The 25,939-nt window shown below is 43.6% G+C and overlaps 3 protein-coding genes across 3 annotated transcripts; 2 read left to right on the top strand and 1 right to left on the bottom strand.

The window, feature by feature from the left end:
* Nucleotides 1–7,413: 7,413 nt before the first annotated feature.
* On the top strand, nt 7,414–9,659 carry LOC135639561 (B-box zinc finger protein 23-like). The gene is made up of 3 exons (XM_065153374.1): nt 7,414–7,840; nt 8,579–9,007; nt 9,185–9,659. The coding sequence occupies exons 1-3, from the start codon at nt 7,634–7,636 to the stop codon at nt 9,455–9,457; spliced, it is 909 nt and encodes a 302-aa protein (XP_065009446.1). The 5' UTR covers nt 7,414–7,633; the 3' UTR covers nt 9,458–9,659.
* A 106-nt stretch (nt 9,660–9,765) lies between these two features.
* Nucleotides 9,766–11,717, bottom strand: LOC135639562 (aquaporin NIP1-1-like). The gene is made up of 5 exons (XM_065153375.1): nt 11,428–11,717; nt 10,647–10,868; nt 10,370–10,567; nt 10,237–10,298; nt 9,766–10,153 (listed from the first exon to the last, which is right to left on the bottom strand). The coding sequence occupies exons 1-5, from the start codon at nt 11,593–11,595 to the stop codon at nt 9,937–9,939; spliced, it is 867 nt and encodes a 288-aa protein (XP_065009447.1). The 5' UTR covers nt 11,596–11,717; the 3' UTR covers nt 9,766–9,936.
* An 11,188-nt stretch (nt 11,718–22,905) lies between these two features.
* LOC135640854 (probable alpha,alpha-trehalose-phosphate synthase [UDP-forming] 7) lies at nt 22,906–25,675 on the top strand. Its single transcript, XM_065155629.1, has 3 exons — nt 22,906–24,902; nt 24,988–25,249; nt 25,361–25,675. The coding sequence occupies exons 1-3, from the start codon at nt 22,906–22,908 to the stop codon at nt 25,673–25,675; spliced, it is 2,574 nt and encodes an 857-aa protein (XP_065011701.1).
* Nucleotides 25,676–25,939: the final 264 nt, after the last annotated feature.

Genomic DNA, 25,939 nt, shown 5'->3' with positions numbered 1-25,939 from the left:
TCCGGGAACATTATCCTCACTGCTTCCGAGAGGACCTTCTGGGTGCAGGCCTCCCAGCAGCCAGCATCCTGCTCTGCCTTCGCAGAGACAAGCAGCCTTCGGTAACTTTCCACGCTGCTGCCTCGTTGCCAAGATTCCTCACTGCTGATCTATTGCACACAGATCTGCAGTTGTCTTGCACAAAGCTGATCACGCCACTGGCTGCATCACTGCCCAAAGTCCCTCCTATAGAACTGCTGCATAGAAATCTACAACTTTACACCATCTTGCATAGGTCTTTTCCTTCAACGAAGACCTTATTCTTTCGCAGATCTTATTTGCCACCACCTCAGGTGACATTGATCTATACCAACACTTCTTTCTCCGTGATCATATCTTCCATATGTCATCATCATCTACGATGCTCCCATTACTATTCCCGCAGGGAACCATAGTATCTTCCCACATACAAACCTTATCTCCATAAATGCAGCAACCCTCATCCCCTTCAAATTATCCAACGGTGGTAACTACGTATCATGGCGTGCTCAATTCTCTAATATACTATTTGGCTATGATCTTCTAGGCTATGTCGATGGCTCTCTTCGTTGTCCACCGGCGATGCTCAACATCTCAGGCGCATCCGATCCAGTACCAAATCCGGATCACAAACTATGGTTACGCCAGGATCGCCTCATCCTTCAAGCAATTCAAGCCTCGGTCGCTGGATCCCTTGCCCCACTCATTTCTTCATGTGACACTGCTGCCGAAGCTTGGTGCAAGTTGCAAACCACCTTGGCCAATCGTTCTCGCACTCGCATGCTGAGTCTTCTATCCAGCCTCATGAAGATAAAACAAGAGGGAAGTAATATTGCTGACTATCTACATAACATAAAGGTTATCATCGATAACTTGGCCTTGGTAGGTCATTCCCTCAGTGATGAAGAAGTTACTGTTCATATCCTCAATGGCCTCGGAGACGAGTACAAGGAATTGGCAGCAGCAATACGGGCGCGTGATTCACCAATCACATTCGAAGAACTTTTCGACAAGCTGATTGACTTTGAGATATATCTCAAGCGCGAGGACAAACCGCCAGGACCATCCATCACAGCTCAAGTCACTCAAAAAAGGAGGGGCAATTCGTATAACAAGATTGTCAACAAAGGTTTGACCAAGACACCTTCTGAACCTATGAGCTCCAAACCACCTATTCCTCCTCCTCATCCTCAACATTCCAATCACAACAACCAAGGTGGCTTCTTCAATCATCCGCAGTCCTGGCGCCCTCACTACACAAACAAACAAAGAATTGTTTGCCAACTATGTGATAAAGTCGGTCACTCTGCAAAGGTCTGTCGATCTCGACCCAGACTTCCTGATCAATCACATTGGCCTCAAGCAAATCTCACGACTACTCCAACGACCAGTGATCATAATTGGATTGTGGACTCTGGCGCATCCCACCACATCACCTCAGATCTCCAGAACTTGTCCATCCACAACAACTATGGTGGCACTGAGGACATCATCATCGGTGACGGTAAAGGAATTCCTATTACTCATACGGGTTCTACACTGCTTAATTCACCTACCACAATCTTTACACTCGATGATGTTTTATGTGCACCTTACATTAAACGAAATCTCATTTCCGTTTCTCAATTTTGCAAACAAAATAATACCTCCATTGAATTCTTTCCTAATTCTTTTCTTGTTAAGGATTTGAGCACGGGGGCATCATTGGTCCAAGGTCAGAGTAAGGACAATGTTTATGAATGGCCGTCACTTCCACAAATAAAACAGCCCACTGCTTACTCCTCCGTTGCAGCTTCAATCGATGTGTGGCATCGTCGTCTCGGTCATCCCTCTCTCCCTATCCAAAATAAATTACTTTCTCGTTATTCTCTTCCTACTCTTACAAATAATAGGATTGTCACTTATTGTGATGCTTGTCTTCATAATAAAAGTCATAGACTTCCTTTCAGTGTTTCCTCTATATCATGTTCTAAACCATTTGAAATTATTTATACTGATGTTTGGGGCCCTGCTCCTATCACTTCTTTTGACAAATTTAGCTTTTATGTTATTTTTGTCGACTATTTTACTAAATACACATGGCTATATCCTCTTCGTCATAAATCAGAAGTTTCAAAAGTCTTTACCAACTTTAAAAAGCTGGTTGAAAACTTCTTTCAGTCTACAATTAAAACAGTCTACTCTGATGGTGGAGGTGAATTTCAAGCCCTCACATCCTACCTCTCAACTTGTGGCATCCAACACCTTAAGTCACCCCCACACACTCCTCAACTAGTTGGCTCTGCTGAACGTAAACATCAACATATCGTAGAAACTGGTCTCACACTTCTACATCAAGCCTCCATGCCACCAACTTTTTGGTCTGCCGCCTTTCAAACTGCTGTCTACATTATTAATCGTTTGCTCACTCCAGTTCTTCAATACCAGTCTCCATTTGAAAAACTATTTTCCAAATCCCCAAACATTCAAAAACTCAGAATATTTGGTTGTTTATGTTATCCGTGGCTACGTCCCTATGCCCCACACAAGTTAGTGCCACGATCTAAAGCTTGCATCTTCATAGGATATTCTCTTGAGCATAATGCCTTTCGGTGCTACGAACCACAATCTCAAAAAGTCTTTATTTCACGGCATGTTGTTTTTGTTGAATCTGCCTTTCCATTTCAAAACCATAAATCTCCTACCATTCATACCACTCCGACAAATATTCATTCATGGAGTATACATTCGATCCCCTCAAACGAACCTCCTCCCACACCATCCAGTCCTAGTGTTGAAGATCCACACTCTTTTGTTCTCCCGGTTCAACAACTCTCCACTCCCCCCATTCCTTCTTCCCTTCCTTCTTCACAAGTCTCCCCTACCACTGAAGTCGTATCCTCAGAAACACAACAACTTTCTTTACCTAGTGCCATCGATGTATCTCAACCTCTCTTGCATCCTGTTGATGCCTCTCCACCACTCTTACCAATACCACAACCTGCAGTTCCTAGCCATCCAATGACAACACGCTCAAAAAGTGGTATCTTTAAACCACGTCAGGTTCTCGACCTCCATACTATCACCAATTCTTCTCTTGAGACCAGTGAACCTACCACAATTACTCAAGCACAAAAATCTTCACATTGGCGTCAAGCTATGTGTGAAGAATATGATGCTCTTCTACATAACTCCACATGGACTCTTGTACCCTCTCATCCTGCACAAAATATCATCGGGTGTAAATGGGTATTCCGAATTAAGCGAAACCCCGACGGGTCCGTTGCTCGATATAAAGCACGATTAGTAGCCAAAGGGTTTCATCAACGACCTGGAGTTGATTTTACAGAGACTTTTAGTCCTGTAGTTAAACCCACAACAATTCGGCTTATTCTAAGTTTGGCCATCTCCAGAGGTTGGAACTTACGACAACTGGACGTTAACAATGCCTTTTTACAAGGGACTCTAACTGAAGATGTCTTTATGCAGCAACCCCCTGGCTTTGTTCATCACCAGTATCCGAGACATGTTTGCAAATTACAAAAAGCCATTTATGGTCTCCGTCAAGCTCCTAGAGCTTGGTATACTGAACTTGGATCGTTTCTGATATCAATTGGCTTCATCAACTCCAAGTCTGACACCTCTTTATTCCTCCGACAACATCACGGCAATACAATATATCTTCTAGTTTATGTAGATGATATTATTGTTACAGGCAATGATCCCTTGGAGGTTCAGACATTTTTAAATCAATTGGCTGATCGATTCTCCCTCAAAGACTTAGGACCATTGAGCTACTTTCTGGGAATGGAAGCAACATTTACATCCTTCGGTCTCTTCCTCTCTCAAAGAAAGTATATTCAAGACTTATTATCAAAGACAAATATGCAGGATGCGAAAGTAGTTGCTACTCCTCTCTCTACTGGTGAATCACTCAAATTATGTGATGGCAGCCCTACCACGGACTCAACTCAATACCGGCAAGTACTTGGCTCCTTACAATACTTGGCTCTCACCCGTCCAGATATCTCATTTGCAGTCAATAAATTGTCTCAATACATGCACAAACCTTCTGCTATACATTGGTCTGCGGTTAAACGAATTTTGCGATATCTTAAAGGGACCCTTAATCATGGTCTCTTTCTCCGTAAAACCACTCAACTTCATCTCCATGCCTTTGCTGATGCTGATTGGGCGGGAAACTTTGATGATAGAACCTCCACGTCAGGGTATGTCATCTTTCTTGGGTCTAATCCAATCAGCTGGAGTTCTAAGAAGCAAAAGACAGTGGCCCGGTCTACAACTGAAGCTGAATATCGTGCTATTGCTACCACTGCTGCTGAACTCAACTGGATCACAAATCTTCTCAAGGAACTCAAAGTTAGCTTTACTCATACTCCCACAATATATTGTGACAATGTTGGAGCTACCTACTTATGTGTCAATCCAGTGTTCCACTCGCGCATGAAACACATCGCCATCGACTTTCACTTCGTGCGAGATCAAGTTGTCAGACATCAACTTCGTGTCTCTCATGTCCATACAGCTGATCAACTTGCAGACTCACTCACGAAGCCTCTAGCCCGCAAACTATTTTTGTTTCATCGATCCAAGATCGGTATCCTTGATAGGAGCTCGATCTTGCGGGGGCATGATAACAGAGAGATTTTCTCTGATAAAAGAGAGATATTCTCAACTGCATAGCAGATGAGATTTCCTCAACTGCATGAGGAAATCTCTCTGCTCAGTTAAAGAAATATCCTCTTTCACCATGTATAAATAGACTTCACATGATACTACTTGAAGTGTGCTTTTTGCTTTATCCTTATAATTTCATTAATTTCATTCACATCTCATTTTATATATTTACAAAGACAAATATATAAGTTGAGTGGAAAAGTCACTCATCCACATGCCTCTTTCATCTCCACATGTGCTTGCATAGCATGATTCATAGGTCATCTCTCTCTTGAGTGCTCATGTAGAATGCTACCATTCTATGCAAAGTTGTCGTCAGAAAACTTTCATTTTCTATAGTATGTTTCAATTAAAATATATTTCATGAAATATGAAATCATTAAATGATAATAATCATGATATTTTTATTATGTATTATAAAGTTTTTTTTTGTGGGGGTGGGGGTAAATAGAAATGCTCACACATGACACCATTCAATTATAAACATAAGCATATGCACAAATTCTTATATTTTTCGGATTCCACTAAGACTCTTGTTAGTAAACAAATGTATCGTGGCTGATGAGTCAGCACAGTTAGGTCCACAAGTCGATGTCGGAAGTTCTCTATTGGCTGAGCTGGATGCCTAGGTAGGTTGGGCCTTCGCGACGAGGTGTTTGTCAGCGTTTGTTGGTCCAAGCACCGTTTGCGTCGAACTGCGTTTCTCCATTCCCGAGATAAGTGACAGCTCGACCTCTCTCACTGGGTGGTGATTTCCTGGTTGAGACGCTCGTGGCTCGGGGTGATTGCTTTCCTGCAAAAAAGGGCTTCATCGGGTGATTCCCGACTGTGGCCCGTCCGACGAGCAAATCAGTTGTTGGTGGAATTATTTTTTTCCCCCGGGTCGGATGCCAGCTAAAGGTCTTTATATTATTGTCCGAGGGTCGATCGTACACGGATTGACATGGTGGACGTGCCAAACAGTGTCTTGGTACGGATTTTGACTTGTCGTGTCTTGGGAGGCGGTGCCGTCTCGGGATTCCCAAGACGTGTCATGCAACGACTTGGTACGGATTATGGTCTGACGTGTGACATCGGCTATGGCATGGACCCAAAATAGATCCTATCAGCTCGCTCTCTCTCTCTCTCTCTCTACTCTCTCTCTCTGTTCTTCAGACTCTATGGTATTGATTTTGTTTGAATCATACAACTAAAAGGAAAAGGTCGAACTTATTCCTTCACTTGTGACTCATGAGATGGAAGTCTCCGCATCACCCACTTGGCCAATGATTGGCGATGAGGGAGACGATACAAAGCACAACACTAAACCACCACAGGTCTTAGTCTCACTGAGTTGAGTGAAAGCTAAACATATTGCAGGCAAATTAGGAAACACATTGGATGGTGAAGATCTCTGTCAGCGTCAACTCGCTCTGCAGAGGTCCAAACACATTGGATGGGGTATCCGTAGCAGACCACTCTCATTCGAATTCGAGATTGTTGCATCGATGTCCGGTGGGAAGAGCATGTTTGATGCATTAGGAACGCACTGCTGGTCAAAATTAGCATGCTATGGATCGTGGTCAAGTCGAACCACAATGGCCATCATATCCTGAGAATAAGCAGGTCAATCTGGCTTGACTCGAGTCAATTCGATGGGTCAAGTTCGGATCATGTTAGATTAGGTCCGTTACAACTCCCGATATGTTACAGTCCGCTGTGGGTCCTGTGATGAAAAGGATGCATGCTTGCTTGATGATAATTTACATTATGGATCATTGATCTCCTTCGTCCTCATCCCGCAAACTGACGTCGTTTATGGATATGATCACATAACTATCCGAACTTGGTGGATTACATGCGTCATGCATGAGCGAGGACAAGACGGTGGATCAAAAGGGAAAGCAGATGTGTGTGTGGCAGGCACAAATATCTTCGGACATCAGATTGGACAGGGATTTATCTTAAGAAATATCTGTGTTTGACATATCTTCGGACAATAGAATCAGCAGTCATATTACATGAACACTCTTTGTGGTCCATTAGATTCTATCCTTCTTCAACGAATCTCTGAGTTCATGCATCACTCGGTGTGAGGGCAGATCGGATTCCACGTAGATGGAGCAGAATCCAGATTTAGTCGGCGAGCCACCTCAGCACCCCACTTTTGAAGGTGCTATTAAGCTGGTTCGAAGCTCATGCATCGTAGCCGTCAAAATAGGAGGGTGGTCCAACTTCAACGGATGGATTTGCGCTGGTCTGCTTTTTTTTTGGGGGGCGGGGGGGGTGGGGGATTCCGTTCCAACCGCGCTTTCAAAGCGGAAACGTACAATTCCTACATCGAGGGTTCGATCGCCGACGGTAGGGTCTTGATACGCACCGCCGCGACGACGGGACGCGGTCTACTCCTGCCGTCCCACCCAAGTCTCGCTAGATACTTCGGCTACGTCGCTGTCGGTGTCGGCCCCCACGGTACTCTTTTGAGGCCTACCCGGGAACGAGACACGCCATCCGAATTGGTGTGGACCCCGCTTGGGTGCTTGGGGCTTCCGTTCCTCCTCGCGTTCTTCCTGGACCCCGTATTCCGTGTTCGGCGCCGAACCATGTGGCGTCAGATCCTGCGGTTGCGGTCGCGCGGATCATCTTAACAGGATTGTTCTCTACGGACAACGGAATCATCCGGCTCGGGGATATTTATAACTGCCATAGTGGGAGTGGCCGACTTAACATGAGCCTACATGTTATAATACCATTCCTTTCGCAACCAATAGAAACGTGGCATCTCCATATCTGCCCCGCTAAAGACCTCGCCTTTATGCTCTTTCCTTGGCAGCCACTTCTTTGCTCTCTTTTTCTTGTCGGAGATCTCTCGGGCGGCGGAGAAGAAGGTTGTTGGACCGGAGGAGGGAGGTAGAATAGATCTACTGCAGGAGAGAGAGGGAGAGGGAGAAAGAGAGAGATGAAGATTCAGTGTAATGCATGCGAGGCGGCGGAGGCGGCAGTGCTCTGCTGCGCGGACGAGGCGGCGCTTTGCTGGGCCTGCGACGAGAGGGTGCACGCCGCCAACAAGGTTGCCGGGAAGCACCAGAGGGTCTCGCTCTTCTCCGATGGCGCCGTTGGCAGCGGCTCTTCAACCCGCGGCGTCCCCAAGTGCGACATCTGCCAGGTGCTCTGCGTTTTGCTTCTTAGACCTCCATCATCGTTTCTGAACTGGATGCTTGTTGGCTGTGCTGGTTTTGGTCGTTTCTTGGTTAATTGTTGTCGAGTTTAGATGTTTCTATACTTGTTTCACTCCTGTCGGATGTTTTATTGGTAAAATTTTCTTCTTTTGTTTGAACACATAAGGTGGCGGCTCTGTGATTGTCGTCTCTGTTATCAGTTTAGGCAACATCCTGTTTTCGTGATAGAAATGGTCAAAGTTGTGATTTTTATGATCAACTGTGTATGGCATAACACGTCGAATAGCCCAACCTTCGTATGTCGATGACACAAAAACAAAGGACCACTTGAAGAACATCCAGCTTATGCATGTTGAGCTGCGATAACTCGAGTATTGAATCTGAAGACAACAGTGGCTTTTCCTTACACCCATAATAGTCGAGCCTCGCCGTGGGATTTGCTGACAAGATTGTCATCTAGAAAGCAAGCAAGTCGTAGTATATATACCAGCAGTGCTTTCGCTAGCTTGTCATGATGCTTGCTCATTTATTTTCCTTTCTTAAAGGTTTATCTCGATTAGGCAAACTACTATTTCCTGAATCCTAATTAACGTGTTTTAGGCTGCTGTGCATATTTATCAAAATTGCGCTTTTAGGAAAATTTATCTGTAATTAACATGTTTTAATTTCGTATATTAATTTCTATTTGTCTAAACAGTAAGAACTAAGCTTATTTGGTTTTACAGGAGGCCTCTGGCTTCTTCTTTTGCTTGGAAGACCGGGCGTTGCTTTGCAGGAGTTGTGATCTTGCTATCCACACGGCAAATCCTTATGTGTCTGCTCACCAAAGATTTCTAGTAACAGGGGTGCGAGTAGGCCTTGATCCCACTGAGCCAGTCGCACCTGCTGCAAGCCAGCAGTCGCATTCCGCAGGAAGAGTTGTCGTCTCACTATCCGAACACTTGCCTACAGGTACTCATCTTGTGTCGTCAACTGAGACTAACGCAGTCTCATCCAGCCAAATAGCCAACCAAAACGGGGGTTTATTGGTAAGTAAAGCCCCACTCTATGGATTCAGTATGTCCGAGACTATATTGGATTGGCCTTTGGACGATTTCTTCGGCTTCCCAGATTTCAACCAAAACTTTGGTTTCACGGAGCATAGTGCTTCTAAGGTAGGCTGTCCATCACTCGCATTATACCTGCTTATGACAAGCTCCTGGTATGGTAAATTTGTTGATTGTTTCCATGTTATTGTTGTTTTCTTGGATGTTAATACTGTCTAGACTTTGGTATAGTTAATTTTATGAAGACAAATCTTTATACTGAATTGAGTAATCTTTGCTTGACAGGCTGACAGCGGAAGACATGGAAGCTCTCAAGGGTCGCCAACTTGTCGATCCACTGACGATGATCGGAATGCTGACGAATGCTTGGGACAGGTGCCGGAGTTCCGGACGGTACCGAAGATCCCACCCCCTCCCACAGCTTCAGGGCTCAGCTGGCAGAGAAACCGGCATTACCCTGCATCCAACAATACCGTCTTTGTGCCTGACATATGTTCTTCGTACGATCCTAATAGTTTCGACGCATCAGCTGGTTCAAAGCGTCGTCGTCGGCAGTAGAAAGAGCATCGGAGATTATTCATGATTTGAACGGGCATGTCATCGAATATGATATAGATTTGTGCCTGACGTATGTTTGCTCGGCACCTCAATCGTTCATACAAGTCATAGATAATTCATGGACCTTATTATACTGTTTCCATGTATCACGTGAGGCTATAAATACTCACCCGTATCTCCTAAATCTTGGGAGCTTGTGGCAGACAGCGTAGTATCAATATATGGTGTCGTGGAAACTTGTGGAACTCTGAGCTCACCTTGAAAAGCTAAGGGCACGTTTGACCTGGAAATGAACCTCGACAAATTGATGCACCCAAAGACTGGAAACTTCCCCGTTGAGTATGGCTAACGATACATTCCATGCCCACCGAGAAATCGTCTACGTTTGACCTTTAAATCCTCAAGTGGGAACCACTAGATCTGAACACACTCGAAAACTAGTTGACCAAACACGATACACGATTCTCCCACTTGAAAGATCAGGTGGAGTTGTTCCTGAAGCTCTTGAGGAAGGAGCCGCTCTTGGTGATCTCACGGAGGGGCTTGTTGGTGAAGCGAATGAGGTTGTAAGCCCACGCCCCCACCACGGTCCCACAGATGGGACCCACGATGTAGACCCAGAACCCCTCCCACCGGTTGGCCACGATCGCCGGCCCCAGCGTCCTCGCCGGGTTCATCGATGCTCCCGAGATAGGCCTGTCAACAACATCACCCACGCTTCCATTAACGCAGCTCATGTGTAGCTTATGTAGGGATAATGGGTTGGTTGCCTTTCCTACCCGGCGATGAGCACATTCAATAAGATTGTAGCTCCGACTGCTAACCCCGCCAATTCTCCGATCTGAACAATAGAAATGGCCGGCTTAGAATCTGCTCTGAAACGATACGTCCGACTTTGTTCACTATACTTACTGCTCTGTTGTCGGTGGCCACTCCCGAGATCACAAACATCAGGTAGAACGAGATAATGAACTCGAGAACGAGCGACTGCACGTCCGAGCCGGCCGGTATCGTCCCCGGGAAGTGCTCGTGCTTCCCCCCGAACATCAAACGCAGCGTGCCGCTCGCCAGCGTCGCGCCCAGAAGCTGAGCAAAAACGTAAGCTGGCACCTGCACCGACGCAGAAGAAATGAGACGTGAGCGAGAGGCCGCTCGAGCGGTTGCGGTGTCGTATGCTGGAATCACTGACCTGTTTCCATTGGAACCTCCCGCATGTGGCGAAGGCGATCGTGACGGCCGGGTTGAAGTGGGCGCCGGATATGTGGCCGACGGAGTACACCATGACCATGACGGCGAGCCCCCACACGACGCAGATGCCCGGAAAGGTGATCATTCCCTTGCTCAGATTTACAGTGACCGAAGCACATCCCGCGAAGATCAGAAAGTATGTCCCGAATATTTCAGCAAGGATCTAAACAGAACATTTCGGAAGAAAAGTAATCATCGGTACCAGTGGGATGAGCCAAAGAATTGCTACACGTAGCTATAGATCCTTGTGCAGGTTGGCTGGTTTAAATGATGGTGGTCTCTTGTTTCCATCGAATTGCTTCTCTTCTTCAGCTTCGTGTGGGAGACCATAATAAGGTGGAAATCTAAAGCTCCCAGTTCTTAAGATAGCTATTGTTTTTGGGATCACCTTTGGCTAACCCCTTCAGAGCATAGCCAAAAGGTAAATGATACCAAAATCTGCAAATAATATGTCTAATTTTCGCTTTCTTTGATTTGATACAAAGAGATATCTTTGCCCAAAGAACAGTCCGCAAGCATTCACATGGAGAAAAGTTCTATCTTACTGTGCCAAGAAAGAATAGTAGTGGGAGGTGATAAGAGATGGTTTGCGTTTCAAAGTGGAGAATCGTTGTACAGAATTGTAGCTAATCCATTAAAGAACATGAACAACAGTGGAATCGAGAGAGATGCGGGAGCAGACAAAGCAACTCAAACAGAGCCATGTGAAGAAGAATCCTCACCTTCTGCAAGAAAGGAATAGATAAGCTCAACCCACAACCTTTGTCGGCAGAGCTCGCATATCCATGGTCAGGGTTGACGCCCTCTTCTCTCCCATCACCAGCGGCTCCCTCCTCCATAGACCTCTCTCGCCTCCCGTTCGCGTTAGCATTCTCCCCTTCTCTTGCCATCTTCCTCGCTCTCTTCCTCTCACCACCACTAAGGATCAAACTCAGGCTGCTATTTATCGAGAGCCAGACGCCCCGAAAGGGATCCGCAGAAGGAACTCTGCCAGTCCAACTTCCCCATTGATTTATCTTTCTTTGTTTTGGAGGCTTACTTTTCTTGTATTTATGAGTTATGACCTACTGAATTGACCACTATTTTCTTCCCATCAAAAGAGGCAGTGAAGAAAGACCGAAGTTGCTCTTACGCAACACAGAGATGATGGAGAGCATCAAAAGCCACTTCCAACAACCCACCATTAAATTCCTTTTAGCAAAGGGAACAAGAGATTCCAAGATAACGGATGATAATAGGAAGGTTATAATCCAAAATTATCGAGGCATTATCCATGAGAAACCTTTGACGTGTTCTCTTGGGTTGGGTGATGGTGTGGACGCACGCTGCCTGATTCCTGCACATGTCTGAGGATGCAAAGGGATTTGTCTTATTTCTGCATGCCAAATGTTGATTTTGGATGATGGCGTGCTATGTGGGTTTGTCCATTTCTCATGTTAAGCCAATAATTAAGGAAAGAGATTATTGGTGTTATGTTATAATTAATACGATAAATATTTTTAGTATAGTTTAATCTATGAGAAAATTTATGAAATAAACTCGTAAAAATTACCGTATTATCAAAATTATAATTAAAAATATTCTTCAAATAGATATAAATGAAGACCTATCATTATCTCTTTAAGTTTCCTACTTTTATCTAGAATGTTTAGGTTTTTCAAACCCGCTTTGAATATTTATGCTCATGGAATATATGTTTTCACTACTAGATAGAGACAATCTTGAATCATTCATAAGTAAATACGTAGGATTTTGTAGTTATTGTTTCGTCTCGAGTTCTCAACTCAATGATCAATTTTAATACAAACTATATAATATGTTTAGGTTAAAAAAGAAGTTAAAATCCAAGACATGGCGTGTTATACAATGATCTTTCCTGTCCATGAGCATCGTACTAATAATTTCTACTACTTAACCTAACCTTAGTGAAGGAAATTACTGGACAACCAAATCTCCTCAACCATTCCTCCACACACACACGCACACAGAGGTCCCTTAATTGATGCCTAAATTATTGGTCTCTCTCTCTCTCTCTCTCTCTCTCTCTCTCTCTAAGACTTTGTTAACCAAGTCTTTTGTATCAAAGACTACAATCCTTCTCTCTCTCTCTCTCTCTCTCTCAGACTTTGTTAACCAAGTCTTCTGCATCAAAGACTGCAATCCTTCCCTACCAAATTGTGCAGTCCACTTCACGAGCAGCAGCGATGAACCCACGCCAACGCCAACGCCAGGGCTCATCTGAAATCACGGGATGCCCATGGAGACGACGGGGCATGTCATGCGTGAGCTGTAGCCACAATAACGTGCGATGACATTTATGACCACCATAAATGACATCTCCCACCATACCACACTAATTCTTGCACCTAATAATGTGGCGTATTGATTTACGACTCAGCGGCTGACCGGTAAACCAACGTAGTCCTTCGATCACAGGTGAATTGATGATGGACACGTACTGACTGCATGTGATGTTAGCATCTCACTACAGGCGAAAATACTGTGTGTTGTGCAGAAAAATAATCTGTTTTTGGCATTGGAGATGTCCATATTAACATTGCACCGACATTTATGGGATCATATGTTGGTGCGTATGTGCATCACTTAATTCACTGTTTACACGATAGTAAGGGAGATTTCGGCTCCAAAATCGTCGATTTACGTTCGGTCAAATTTAGAATCGAAACTGTCGATTTAGTTCTCGTTATTCATCAATTTTGATTGAATAAAAAATTAAATTAATTCATCAATTTTATATTTATTTTCTATATCTATTTGATTTGAAATCAAATTATAGGATATCGATTCGAAATTATTATTATTTTTTAATTAGGATAAATGATGTCGATATGGTGTCAGACATACGTATACATCTGCGACCAATTCCGACACAGCTAATTTTGATGGCAACAGTTCCACGAATGCATAAACCCACCCACTAAGCACGCTTGCCAACACTGAGCCTGTTTATTTGACTGCTATCTCCTGTGGAGTCAGAGAGCCACTATGCGACTTCTTCTGTCTACACTGCCTTTGCGTTCCAACCACAATGGAGGATCAGAGCTCGTGGAGGAGGTGTACTTTTGCTTCGAAAGATACGGCCATGCAAAGTTCACTGAACCCTTTGCTCAGAGAAAGAGAATAAAAAATGGTTTAGAAATCATTCGGTCAATGGCTCGGTTGGTGGTGGAAGTCATCTTTAGCTTAAAAGAAAAGAAGGACAAGAAAAGGGTGAAAATAGAGAGATGAAAAGAGGTTAATAATGGAGCACAAAGATTAAACGGTGGCCGACCTCTCTTTCTTTTCTAGAAGACGAAGTTGTATATATTTGTGCTTTGTCGATCAAAGCAAGGAACCCTAAAAGACATTCCCGTGTTACTTTGGGTGCTCTCGTCGTCGTGATCTTAGTATATTTCTATGTTTTGTTTACCAAAAGCAAGCAAATTCATTACTTAATTAGTCTAGTGCATCTCTTGTCCTTCGATATAAAATTTCCATCACACATCATCTCTGAGAGAGTTAGCCAATCAGTTACTCGTTTTATTTTCCTCCTTATAAATTACTAATAGATTGAAAAAATAATCAAAAGATTTGTCGATAAGTACTTAATTAGCCAAAGACATCTTCTTGCATTTTAAAGACCCAACAAGAGAGAAATCATCAAGTTGCGTATTCTAATCTTCTATCTTTAATAAAGTTGGCTAACCAATTCTTTTTTCTCTCTAAAAATAACTAAGATGTAAAAAATAATAATTGATAGAGTTTTATCAATATATGCAGTTTTATTGATTTTGTTAAAACATATATTGAATCTTTTACTATCACCTTAAACTTTTACGATTATTTATCACTCGATCATATTTAATACGGCATCATCGGAGTAACTTTAAGTTTGAATCTTATTAGTCATGATACATGTATATATGTATATATATATATATGAATATATATACCTACAAAGAAGTGATCGAAAGACGTGCCAAACCCTACCTTGCTTTAGGTTGCATGTCACTCACGGACACAACATGCAAGACTCATAAAAGAGTTGTAGAATTAGGTCGGATCACAACACACTCCTTCCGGACCGTAACCGGTCGAGATTAAATTATGTGGAGTCAACCACTTAAAGAACATAGATTAGTTGGTCTTCGTGACATTAGTGGTAGCCAACATAAATCGCAAGTCTCTTTTTGGGATTTGATATCCCATGACAAGTTTCTTACTATATAATAATACTCGTTTATATCTAATCTCATGAGAATGGAGTTAATAATTTTAATTATAAAAATATTTATATGCATATAAAAGATGACGAGAGATTAACTAAGAGGATGATTTCATATTTTTACTAAGGATTAAAAGAGATTACATATATTATATTTGGTTTATAATGTACAACTTTAATCTTTGAATTAAATTAATATGATATATATTAACATAACTAGTTTGAGTCATATAAAATTTACCCATAAAGAAAATGTCAAAGTTTTCTATGGGCCAATCTAACCTATAATATACCAATATTTAAGTCTCTTAGTCTCGTCTTCTTCTTGTTTAGTTGAAGAACCCATCGCTTCTCGGTATAAGTCACCTGCTAATATGGAATAAGTAGAAGAAAACTATTTTCAAAGAACCTAAAGTTGTCCACTTATCACTTGTATTTATCTCATATTATCAAATTTTTATATATCTTTTAATTGTTTTAGTTAGTTTTCCAAGCCTAAAACTAGTATAAATAAAGTTCTCCTATAAGTTTATAAAATCATCACAAGTAATATCTTTTAAATATTATAAAGATCTCGGAGTTGATTTTTCTCGTCATCTCTTATAACATTAGTTTCTTAGAATTATTTATAATAATATTTTTTATTTTATTTTTGTTCTACATCAGTTGGTATAAGAGATTTACTCTTAATGTTAGTATAATAAATTTATGGTTAAAAAATTAAGAAGTATACTCTACACTCACCACTTATCGTGTATCAGAAATTTAATTTACTAATTACAATTGTATAGCTCATCAAGTAAGATCTAGTGGTAATAATGGTAATAACAGTAATAACATTATTGGCGATAACAGTAACAATTTCGATGGTAACAACCTTCGAGATGAAAGCAATGACATCAATCTCAACAATAATGATTGGGGAATGTTAGTGCTATAGGCAACTTTAAAAATACAAGAGCGAGAATAATCCGGGAACTCTAAGAAATTTATAACATGCTCACAAACTTTTGGTTTTGGAGCTAACAGAGTTTGTAATGATGATAGGATCAACAATTAATGCTAATGGTCAACTTAATCATCAACATATGCTTACAATCCAAACAAATTAATTGATCTTTATGGCATTAGTGGTAACGAACATAACTGATCCACGTGTACAACAACGGCTCTTGAGATATCTTAATGCGAACCTTCATTATTCACGTGTATTATCTTCAAATCAAACCATGATCAAGTCTAACTATACACAACTATTCTTCTTGACTGCATCGATTAATGTGGTTGCGCATAGATAATATATCTCATCAATTAGTGTGGGTAAAATATGAGTGAAATCAAATTGTAATCCTAAGATGAATCCTCATAATTACACTCATAATTACGACCGAAATATGACTGCAAGCCATGATCGATGACGCCCGAACAACAACGGCAAGTGGAGGAAGCTATCTTCCTAGTTTGTCCGCAGGCAAGTCTCTTCTTGGGATTTGATATCCCATAACAAGTCTCTTACTATATAAGAATACTTATTTATATCTAATCTCATGAGAATGGAGTATTATGTGTTTTTATTTAATTAAGTAAGATATATTATAGATATGATTGGATTCTGATAATAGTTATTGGTCAATAGAAAAGAAGTTTAATTAAAATATAATTTCTTAAAAAATAACTTTGATGGGAAGAATTCTCTCTTTCGCAATAGACAGGACCTCTATGGGCTAAATAAGAGACATCTCAGTGTAGTTGAGAGATTAAAGTTTTTCTCTCGATCTTCCTGATCTTAATGCATTTGAGAGATTCTCAATCTAGTTCTCTTTGCAGATTTATATTTCAGATCTGATGATGGAACGCTTGTAGATCAAAAAATGTTTATTCTTCTCAAAAGATACGTATCGTAATATATTGTTAGATCTAATTTTATTTGATTTCAATACTGACATAAAAGTTTTTTCGATAGCATGATTATATATTTTATGCTAACTTGGAGTTAATAATTTTAATATATATATATATATATATATATATATATATATAAGATGACGAAAAATTAACTAAGAATATAGTTTTATATTCTTTACTAAGGATTAAAAGAATCAGATTACATATATTACGTTTGGTTTATAATCTAAAAGTTTTATCTTTCGATTAAATTAGTATCAAACTATCAGGCTTACTGTAAGGTTTACCCATCAAGAAAACACCATAGTTTTCTGCGACAAGAAGTTTCGCGTGTTGCATGAATCCGCCAGGAAGCTCTTCCTCATCCTCATCCGCTTCCTCTCCGTTTTGCCGTCTCTGCCTGCCAGGAAGCTCCTTGGCGAGGGGGAGCAGAAGATTACATCCTCAGCAGCTGGTTTGGCGTTAAACGTCCGCCCAAGGGGGATCACACCTCTGCCTTCTCCCATTAACGTTGGTAATGGTGTGGCCACTGCAGGCACGGGCAGTAGCAACAAAGAGAGGATGCTGGGCTCGGTCCCCAGCCCAGTGATTGGCTACTAGCTTCTCCGATCCTTACCATTTACCTTCACTACTCTCTGATGGTATCGTGTACTCTACTAGCTGAGAAGTTTTCCCGGAGAGAGACTCACGTACTGTAGCTGTGTTTCTTCCTGGTTCACGTAAGTTGGATTGACTTGATGTCACTGAGAGACATGGATGAGGGAGATGAGAAGAAATGTGTATTATATTGAACTTAATGGAGGAATTCCGTCACTGCTGTTTACTTAGAGTAGTACTACTCTATCAACCATGACAAACAAGTGAGTCAATAGACTGTTGCTTCTATCTATCTGAACCTACCTCTTCTTTCCTAATGCTTGCTTGCTACCCTCAAGGAAGTGCTTTAGATTAAGTGAGCTCCTAAATAAGCCTGATATTTCTGATAAAAATATTCATATGTGTAAGATAAAAGAGGATAATCTTACATTGCTAAAGATTGAAAGAATCACATGATAATAATGTGAAGAAAATCCATAAAGTATCATATTTACACATATATTTGGCGATCGTATTTCTAGTCTAGACGATGTTACGAAATATTATTATTTACTAACAATGGAAAAGAAATGCTTATCGGTTGCGATAATGCTATAAAAAATTCATCTAATCTTATATATAATCAATCACATACTAATCAATTTGTCTTTCGATAACCAGATTAGAAACCATATTCTGCATCATTTTTTACTGAGTAATATGGCATGGATACTGAGATTGAATGCAAATGTTGGCCTTCCCAATTCTGCAATTCCCAACTCGGAAGCCCATCAAAGATGCTGTGGAAGTCCACAATGTTGGCTGCATCAAAAGCATGCCTAAATGTCTCACTAAAATCCTTAATTCGTATTACATTCTTGGTCTCTTTTTTGGTCAACGGGACTGTGACACGAAGGTCAAAGCATCGACCGAGCTTGGATTCGAGCCGCTTCACAAGCCTAGTCTCAAGCTTCCTACTCTCAGTATACGAATGGGAAGGTTTTCTCTTCTTACAACAAATATTCCTGAGATAAAAATAATATATTATATTTTACTGATATATTATGTTTTAATTGAAATATATAAGTCATTAATCATTATTGTGACAACATCAACATATGTCGAATGGAAAATATTCTGATAATATTTTCTATTGTGCATTATATTCCTCTTTGCTATAGGCAACCACGGCGACTAAATTAGGATAGGATTATGAAGGTTTGGTCATTCTCATCCTCACTTGTACCTTGTTCAGCTCAAAAATCTTTCTTGATCGTTAGATGAATCATAACAGGAATCTCATCCTACATTCGTCTTGGTATAAGTCAACCCCACATCAGACATCTGAAGGCATATCGAGCAGGTTCTAAGGCTCTTAGTGTAAATCAAACTGGAAGCAAGTCAAACTAGCTAGTCAAGCACTCTAAGCTAATCACTAACATGTCTCCCTAAGAAACATAAATAGATTGAACGAATAATTAAAGATTAAGAGAGTCAGATTATATATATATATACATACATACATACATACATACATATATATTAATGATTCTACTTGATCAAACATAAGGAGACGTTCACTATATCAATACGGTGTCAGGAAGGTGTATTGTTCCACCGCTCATCCGATCTAACATGGATGATTAGGGCACACGATTAGTACTGAAGCATGTGCAATAATTGTATTGGAGAAATTATTTAATTAATGAGGATTTATTGTTGTTGCTAATGTCAAATCTATGCAATAGAATATAATGAAGCATGTGGTTCATTAGGGTATTAGTGGATAGACTACATTGGTTTCCGTGTGAAGAACATTAAATGGGTCGTGTTATAATAAACAATAAAATAGAGTATGAAAGTGGGAGAGACAGAAAAAAAAGGGAAAGAGAAAATAGACTCTCCTTTAATTAAGAGATATCCTTATTTTCTTCTAAATTAAACATAGGCTATAGTCTTATTGTTCATGGAAAAGTTTGTCTAAAGAAGAAAAAAATGTTAATCACGATTTTAACAAGAATTATAAGACTCATTATAATTAAACGTGATTGTCGGATTAGGTATTACTTGATCATCCATCACACTCTATTGTGAATGACTCATTATGCTGCTTACTGTCTCATGCGTAGTGCTGTCGCACCATAAAGCCAAAGACAAAGGAAAAAGGAGAGAGAGAAAGAGAACAGCGTTTTTGTCTTTGTTTGTTCCTTTCATCACCTCCATGAATGATCTGTGTATCGTGTAGTGGTGGGGTTTAGTCGACACCACCCAAAACTTATCAGAAGCCATCGGTAGATGTGACTGCGTAGTTCATTTCTGCTACTTTAGCATCCTTATTTGTGCTGCATGCGCTTCCCTTACGATGAGATTAAATGATGATTGCTCGACAGCATATTTCCTTTCTTTTTTATCCTATTTTCGGTAGATCATAAATAAGGAGATCAATAATCACAAAACTAGAAGAACAATTGTTCTTAAATCACTTTCTTGGATGCAATGATGAAATCTTTATTGACTGTGTATAATGCAATGTTTACGTACACGGAACCACTAAACCCTCCGCCAAAAATCGATCACGGCAGGAAAGAAAACAAGCACTCAAACAAGCGTTCGAAGATTATTCGTCGATGGCAGGCAGATCCATGATTGCTACTCTCTTCCGACGCGATCGTTCCCTGCGTGCAGGTGCAGCAGATGCCGCTTCGACCTCGGTGCACTGTGCCCTTTGTTGCTGGGACCAGAACGAGGGACGCTCCTCCTGGTGAGCACGTGAAGAGCCTTCGGCTCCTTCGCTGCTGCTGCTGAACTCGTCGCAGCCTTGAGAGCTTCTTCGATGGCGAGCGACGGCGGGTGCGGCCTCGTTGAGGACACCGCTGTGGTCATGATGAAGAGGAGGAGCAGCAGCAGTTTGGCGTAGAGAGACAGTGGTCGGGCGAGGACAAGGATGGCAGCCATGGCATGGGTCGTGGTGGCACCCTGCAGGGACCTGAAAGCATTTGGAGTAGCGAAGGGCATGCAGGCGGAGGAGACTTATATACACGGAGGGAGATGGACTTCGATAAGTTTAGGCCATGATCTTGACCCTCTTTACTTAGTTGCCCATTGTGATGACTGCTTGCATTCCACAATTCTCATGACCATTTGGAAGGGTATCCTCGAGAAGTGGTCGAGTGGGCGTGGCTGTAGTAACTCTTCTTCTTGTGATGCTGATCTGATACACCAAACCACTCAGAGATGGAATATTGACTTTGGATCACTTCCTATTTGTCAGTGATCGAAGACCCCCTCCAACCCAGAAAGTTCAACAGAGAGGGAGAGAGAATGAACAGGCGGTCCCATTCATTTCACTCAGGTCTTCGATTGGATCCGCGAGCCTAATCTATCTGTTCTTCATCCATTTCGTTGCAGTTAAACCTGTTCTTCTTGGAACAAGTGATCTCATGGTTCTCGCGTTGCTACAGAGCATGCAATCGATTAAAGGAAATATCATTGTTGCTGGTTTCTCTCTCTCTCTCACTGTATCGATCAGTACGCACCACTAGATCTCTATCCATGTAAAGCAAGAGAATGACAGAACAGAGGGAATAAAGTTGCTGGGTCATCCATCGTCATGGACCGGCCGACGCACAACCCCTCGCTCCCCGGTCGGCTTCCGATGCTTTAAGACTTAGGGATACCCCATCCAAAGCACAAGAGCGACTACATCTTCCACTACAAAATCACGGCGTTCTCCAAGGGGGTCCAGTGTGAGCATGTCAAACGAGGCGGTGTACCAAAACAAGTTGGCTCGATTGCTTGGAGATCTTGATAACAACATTGTCGCGTTTAAATCTAAGACTCGCCTAACTTTCGTGGACGAAGGACCAACGTACGAAGACTCCTACCTCCTCACAAAAAAGGTTGCATGGACCAGCGCAGTGCGTTACTGCTGCAGCTCCCGTCTGCACATATCAGATGAGGGCTGTGTTCTTAAAATAATCGTCGAGTGGAGGAGGTGAAGAACACAATTGAAGTCTTCTGCGTTGACTTATGGATACGCGTCTCATCTTATCTTTGCTCTCCATCGGCATCGTGATCCTCTCTCACAGGGTTTCTTCCTTGTTCTGTAGTCGTTGATCCATCACCAGCAACTGCATTAATATCATTTATTCCTTCTCTAAAGTACCTAAAAGATATTTGAATACTTTATCACGAGTCACCATTGATGGAACACTAAGTCCTCTCTCCCTACAGTTTTAGGGGGACCGGACCTCCTTCGCAGCAGAGAATACCACGTCCGAAGTGGTCAGCTAAAGTTGTCCCACCAAATACTGCAATTATATATATATATATATATATATATATATATATATATATATATATATATATATATATATATATATAACAGTATTTTATATCTTTCTTTTACTGTGAAAAAAGTAGCTAAATTACAAGTTTCGGCAGCGGATTGGCTTTCTATGTGAGTAGGATCCCCGTTTAGTCGGATGTCATCTGTAGCTGTGAGATCGCCCATCACTATTGGCTGCACCACATTGGATGGGAGCACTGTTGATTCCATCATGTTTTGATTTTTATTTTGGTAACATAAAAATATTTTATTTTCTCTTTATTGGATTATCTATCAATTGTTCGGTAAGTTAATTTAATTGAATTATTTTAATTGACAAATTGATTGGACTCAATTTGTTTTAATTTCTGGGATTATATTTATTGGCAACCAATCTGGCCCAAGTCAGGCCTAAATCAATCTGCTGAGGCCAATTGGGCCGGTCAACATTGGTCCCAATTTCTCTCTATGATCCCAACATAGTGATGGGGGCCACGTGTCCCAGTACGAACCGCCGGTCCTTCAAATGGTACTTCTTGGGTACACAATAGTGAGGTCGTAACAATAAGATGACTGCCAGTTCTCCCGCCCTCGGCTCCCCGTTCGAAGTTCCTGCCGTCTCTTGATCGGTTCCCTTCGTCGCTCTTCGTTTCCCCGAGGCAGAGAGAGAGAGAGAGTCGGGGGGGCGGAGCTTCCGTGGTGGTACTGGTGGTGCGATCGGAGCCCGACGAATCCCAAGAAATCTCTCGCGAAGACGAACGAATTCGCCTTCTATGGTCAAGGTTCGATGATCTCTTCCTGGTTCACGACTCCTTGTTCGTCTTCTTCCAACCTCTCGTCTTCGTGAGATTTCTTTCTTCGATACTTCGTTTCTTGGTTTCTCGTCTCGTCGAGTTTGGTTCTTGATGGATTGAAGTTGTTCGGTTGGAATTCGTTCAAGATGTAGTCGTTGCACCGTCTCTGTTGTAGAATCCGATCGAGCACTGTCGCCAAGACGATTCGATCTTTAGGTGTTGGATGATGCGCGGGAGCAATAGAACAGATCGATTTGGGGGGGAAAGGATTCCAAGAAAGAGTGCGAATTAGGGTCTCATCCGCCATTCATGATGTAGGTTCCGTTCTCTGTTCTCCTCCTCGCAGGAGGACCGAAGCAAGGTCGAGCCAGAGATGGGGAACTCGGACTTGAGGGGGGCGGCGGCGGCGAAGTCCAAGCGGATGACGGTGCAGCAGCTAATGGATCAGCTGAACGAAGAGGAACGAGCGTGGGAGACCAGCGAGGTGTCCGCTTCCGAGGAAGCAGAGGCGGAGGCGCCTCAACTCCAACGACCAGCGACCGACGTGGCCTCCCCTTCCGCTTCGCGAAGGCGGGTGATCGTGGTGGTGCACCAGCTCCCATTTCACGCGACTTCCGACCCCGACATCCCTGGCATGTGCAAATTCGTACCGGAGGAGGACTGTCCCCTTCTCCACCTCGGAGAAGGCGTCCCCGCCGGCACCGAACTCGTCTTGGTCGGCACCCTCCCTGGCGCCGCCGACCTATCTCAGGAGTTGCGCGACAGGCTAGCCCGGGGCCGCCACCTCCTCGGCTTCCTCATCCTCCCAGTCTTCCTCCCGCCAAACACCGATTCCAGGCTGTCCCGCCTCTGCAAGGTCTACCTCCACCATGCCCTCCATTCCGTGATTCCCTACGGCGTGGGCGCCCCCATCTACGACGGGTCCTCTTCTGCCGCCTGGGATGAAGCCACTGCCATCTTCGCCAACGTCGTCGATGACGCCATTCGCACCCACGACGACCTCGTCTGGTTGCACGACTACCATCTCTTCCTCCTCCCCTCCCTCATCCGCCACCGCCACCCCGGCATCCGCCTCGGCTTCTCCCTCCATGCCCCCTTCCCGTCCAGGGACGTCTTCCTCTCGCTCCCCCCCGCCACCCAGATCCTCAACTCACTTCTCTGCTGCGACCTCCTCGGATTCCATGCTCTCGATCACGCCCGCCACTTCCTCTCGTGCTGCCGCCGCGCCCTCGGCCTCCACCACCGCCCCCGACGCTCTCCATCCTCCCACGGCTTCCTCGGAGTCGACCACCTCGGGCGCACCATCGGGATCCACGTCCTAGCCCCCGGCATCCACCTGCCCAGCACCGTCGCCCAGGTTGCCGCCTTCTCCTCTCCCGAAGGCACTGACACGCTCGCCGATCTCCGCTGCAAATACCGCGACATGACCGTCCTCCTCAGCATCGACGAACCGGACGTCTTCAGGTCCATCCACTTAAAGCTGCTTGCTTTTAATATGGTGCTCCGGAAGCTCCAGGGAACCCGCTTCCAGGGCCGCGTCGCCCTGATCCAGATGCTCAACTGCAGGGGGCGACCCTACGCGAGGGAAAACTCCGCCCTCCGCCAGAACCTCAAGGCTCACTGCGACACAATCAACCGCGTTTTCGGTTCCGAACATTTCAAGCCTGTCGAAATGGTGGAGCAAGACGTTATCAGACCAAGAGCGAAGGCCGCATTCTACGTCATCGCTGACTGCCTTTTGGACACCGCCATAAGGGGCGGAGTGAATCTGATCCCCTACGAGTACGTCGTTTCCAGGCAGGTAGACCGTTCACGCCATTCCTCCTGGAAGAAGAGCAGGGTGGTGTTGTCGGAGTTCACTGGGTCGTTGCAGGCCCTGAGCAGGGCGACCAAAGTCAACCCGTTGGACCCCCCAAAGACCGCCGAAGCACTGGTCGAAGTGATCTCGATGAGCGAGGAGGAGAAACAGGAGCAGCACGAGAAGCACTGCGCAGACATCAGAAACTACGATGTGGCTTACTGGTCCAGGAGCTTCATCGATGATCTGAGGAGCCGTGAGGCGGCCCACTTCAACAACGGAGACGCTGTATCCGAAGACGGCTTCACGGAGCTCCAAGAGCAAACGGTAACGTCGGCTTATACGAAGGCCAGTAGGAGGGCAATTTTCCTCGACTACGATGGCACTCTGGAGTCCGAATCTTCCGACGCGAAGGCACGAAAAGCGTGGGTTACGGACGTCCTGTCTTCCCTGTGTGCCGATCCTAGAAATGTGGTTTTCATCGTCAGTGGAAGAACGAAGAAGGATTTGGGGAGGTGGTTCGGGAAGTGCTGGGGTCTCGGCATTGCCGCCGAACGTGGCTACTTCTCAAGGTAGCCGTATGATTCTTCTCGCTTGATATATCATCCTCTGACTTCACATGATTCCTCATCCTGTTTTTTATAAGCACTCTATTAGGTGGGGAGGACAAGCCGAGTGGGAATCTATGGAGGAAGCCGTCAACCTCGATTGGGTCGGTGTCGCGGGGCCACTGATGAAACGGTACATGGAAGCCACGAAGCATCCGACGTTGGAGATCAAACACAGTGCAATCGTGTGGCGGTATGAAGAGGTAGACCCTGCACGGGCAAAGGAGATGGTGGACCTTATGAAGGATTTGCTACTACACGAACCAGTAGTGATCAAGAGTGGCCATCGTAGCATCGAAGTCCATCCGCAGGTACGTGAAATATGGAGAGTCATTTGTATTACTTAACTCGTGTTCAATTAGTGGACTTGAGTCAAATGCTAACTCGAAATGAATGATATTCGTATGGGCGGGTACTCGTAGGGAATCAACAAAGGCTCGGTGGTCAGGAAGGTCCTCTCGACGATGGCTGACGACCAGAATCGAGCGGACTTTGTGCTGTTCATCGGCGACGACTCCTCAGACCAGGACATGTTCGAATTTTTCGCCACGGATAAGCACAAGGATGTGGTTGCTCCCCGTGCCACCGTGATCACTTGCACGGTTGCCAATAAGGCCAGCAAAGCCAAGTATTACCTGGAAAACATGGACAGAGTCAAAAGTCTGCTCGTCTCCCTTGCTGAACGCGCAAGGTCGCTGTCGAGATCTAAGCTGCTTACGTTAACCGAACAACAATGAGCAGACACTTTACTTCTCTTCCAACTTGGTGATTGGATTGTACAAGGTGTGATTTGCTTTCATTTTTCTTCACTGCTATGGATTTGTACGAGGTAGAAGAAAGTTTTAATTGTTCTCTACATTTTGATAGCATACCTGGCCACTCTTATATGGAACTTTTATGCGTGGCAGTGCTGAAATCAAGGCAGGTGTGGTAGAGGGGGCAGAGCGTGAACGAATGGGATCATGTCTCCCTCCCGCCTCGTTTCAATAGATATTTGAGGA

Source organism: Musa acuminata, chromosome BXJ3-6, assembly GCF_036884655.1.
Source record: "Musa acuminata AAA Group cultivar baxijiao chromosome BXJ3-6, Cavendish_Baxijiao_AAA, whole genome shotgun sequence".
Classification (NCBI taxonomy): Eukaryota; Viridiplantae; Streptophyta; class Magnoliopsida; order Zingiberales; family Musaceae; genus Musa; species Musa acuminata.
The sequence above is the reverse complement of the archived record's forward strand: the minus strand, read 5'-3'. Positions and strand labels throughout refer to the sequence as shown.

Coding starts and splice junctions, on each gene's coding strand:
- LOC135639561 (XM_065153374.1), top strand. CDS start 7,634: ATGAAGATTCAGTGTAATGCATGCGAGGCGGCGGAGGCGGCAGTGCTC. Junction 7,841..8,578: donor CCAAGTGCGACATCTGCCAG/GTGCTCTGCGTT, acceptor TTGGTTTTACAG/GAGGCCTCTGGCTTCTTCTT. Junction 9,008..9,184: donor CGGAGCATAGTGCTTCTAAG/GTAGGCTGTCCA, acceptor TTTGCTTGACAG/GCTGACAGCGGAAGACATGG.
- LOC135639562 (XM_065153375.1), bottom strand. CDS start 11,595: ATGGCAAGAGAAGGGGAGAATGCTAACGCGAACGGGAGGCGAGAGAGG. Junction 10,299..10,369: donor TGGCCACCGACAACAGAGCA/GTAAGTATAGTG, acceptor TCTATTGTTCAG/ATCGGAGAATTGGCGGGGTT. Junction 10,154..10,236: donor TTGAATGTGCTCATCGCCGG/GTAGGAAAGGCA, acceptor TGTTGTTGACAG/GCCTATCTCGGGAGCATCGA.
- LOC135640854 (XM_065155629.1), top strand. CDS start 22,906: ATGGGGAACTCGGACTTGAGGGGGGCGGCGGCGGCGAAGTCCAAGCGG. Junction 24,903..24,987: donor GAACGTGGCTACTTCTCAAG/GTAGCCGTATGA, acceptor GCACTCTATTAG/GTGGGGAGGACAAGCCGAGT. Junction 25,250..25,360: donor GCATCGAAGTCCATCCGCAG/GTACGTGAAATA, acceptor GGGTACTCGTAG/GGAATCAACAAAGGCTCGGT.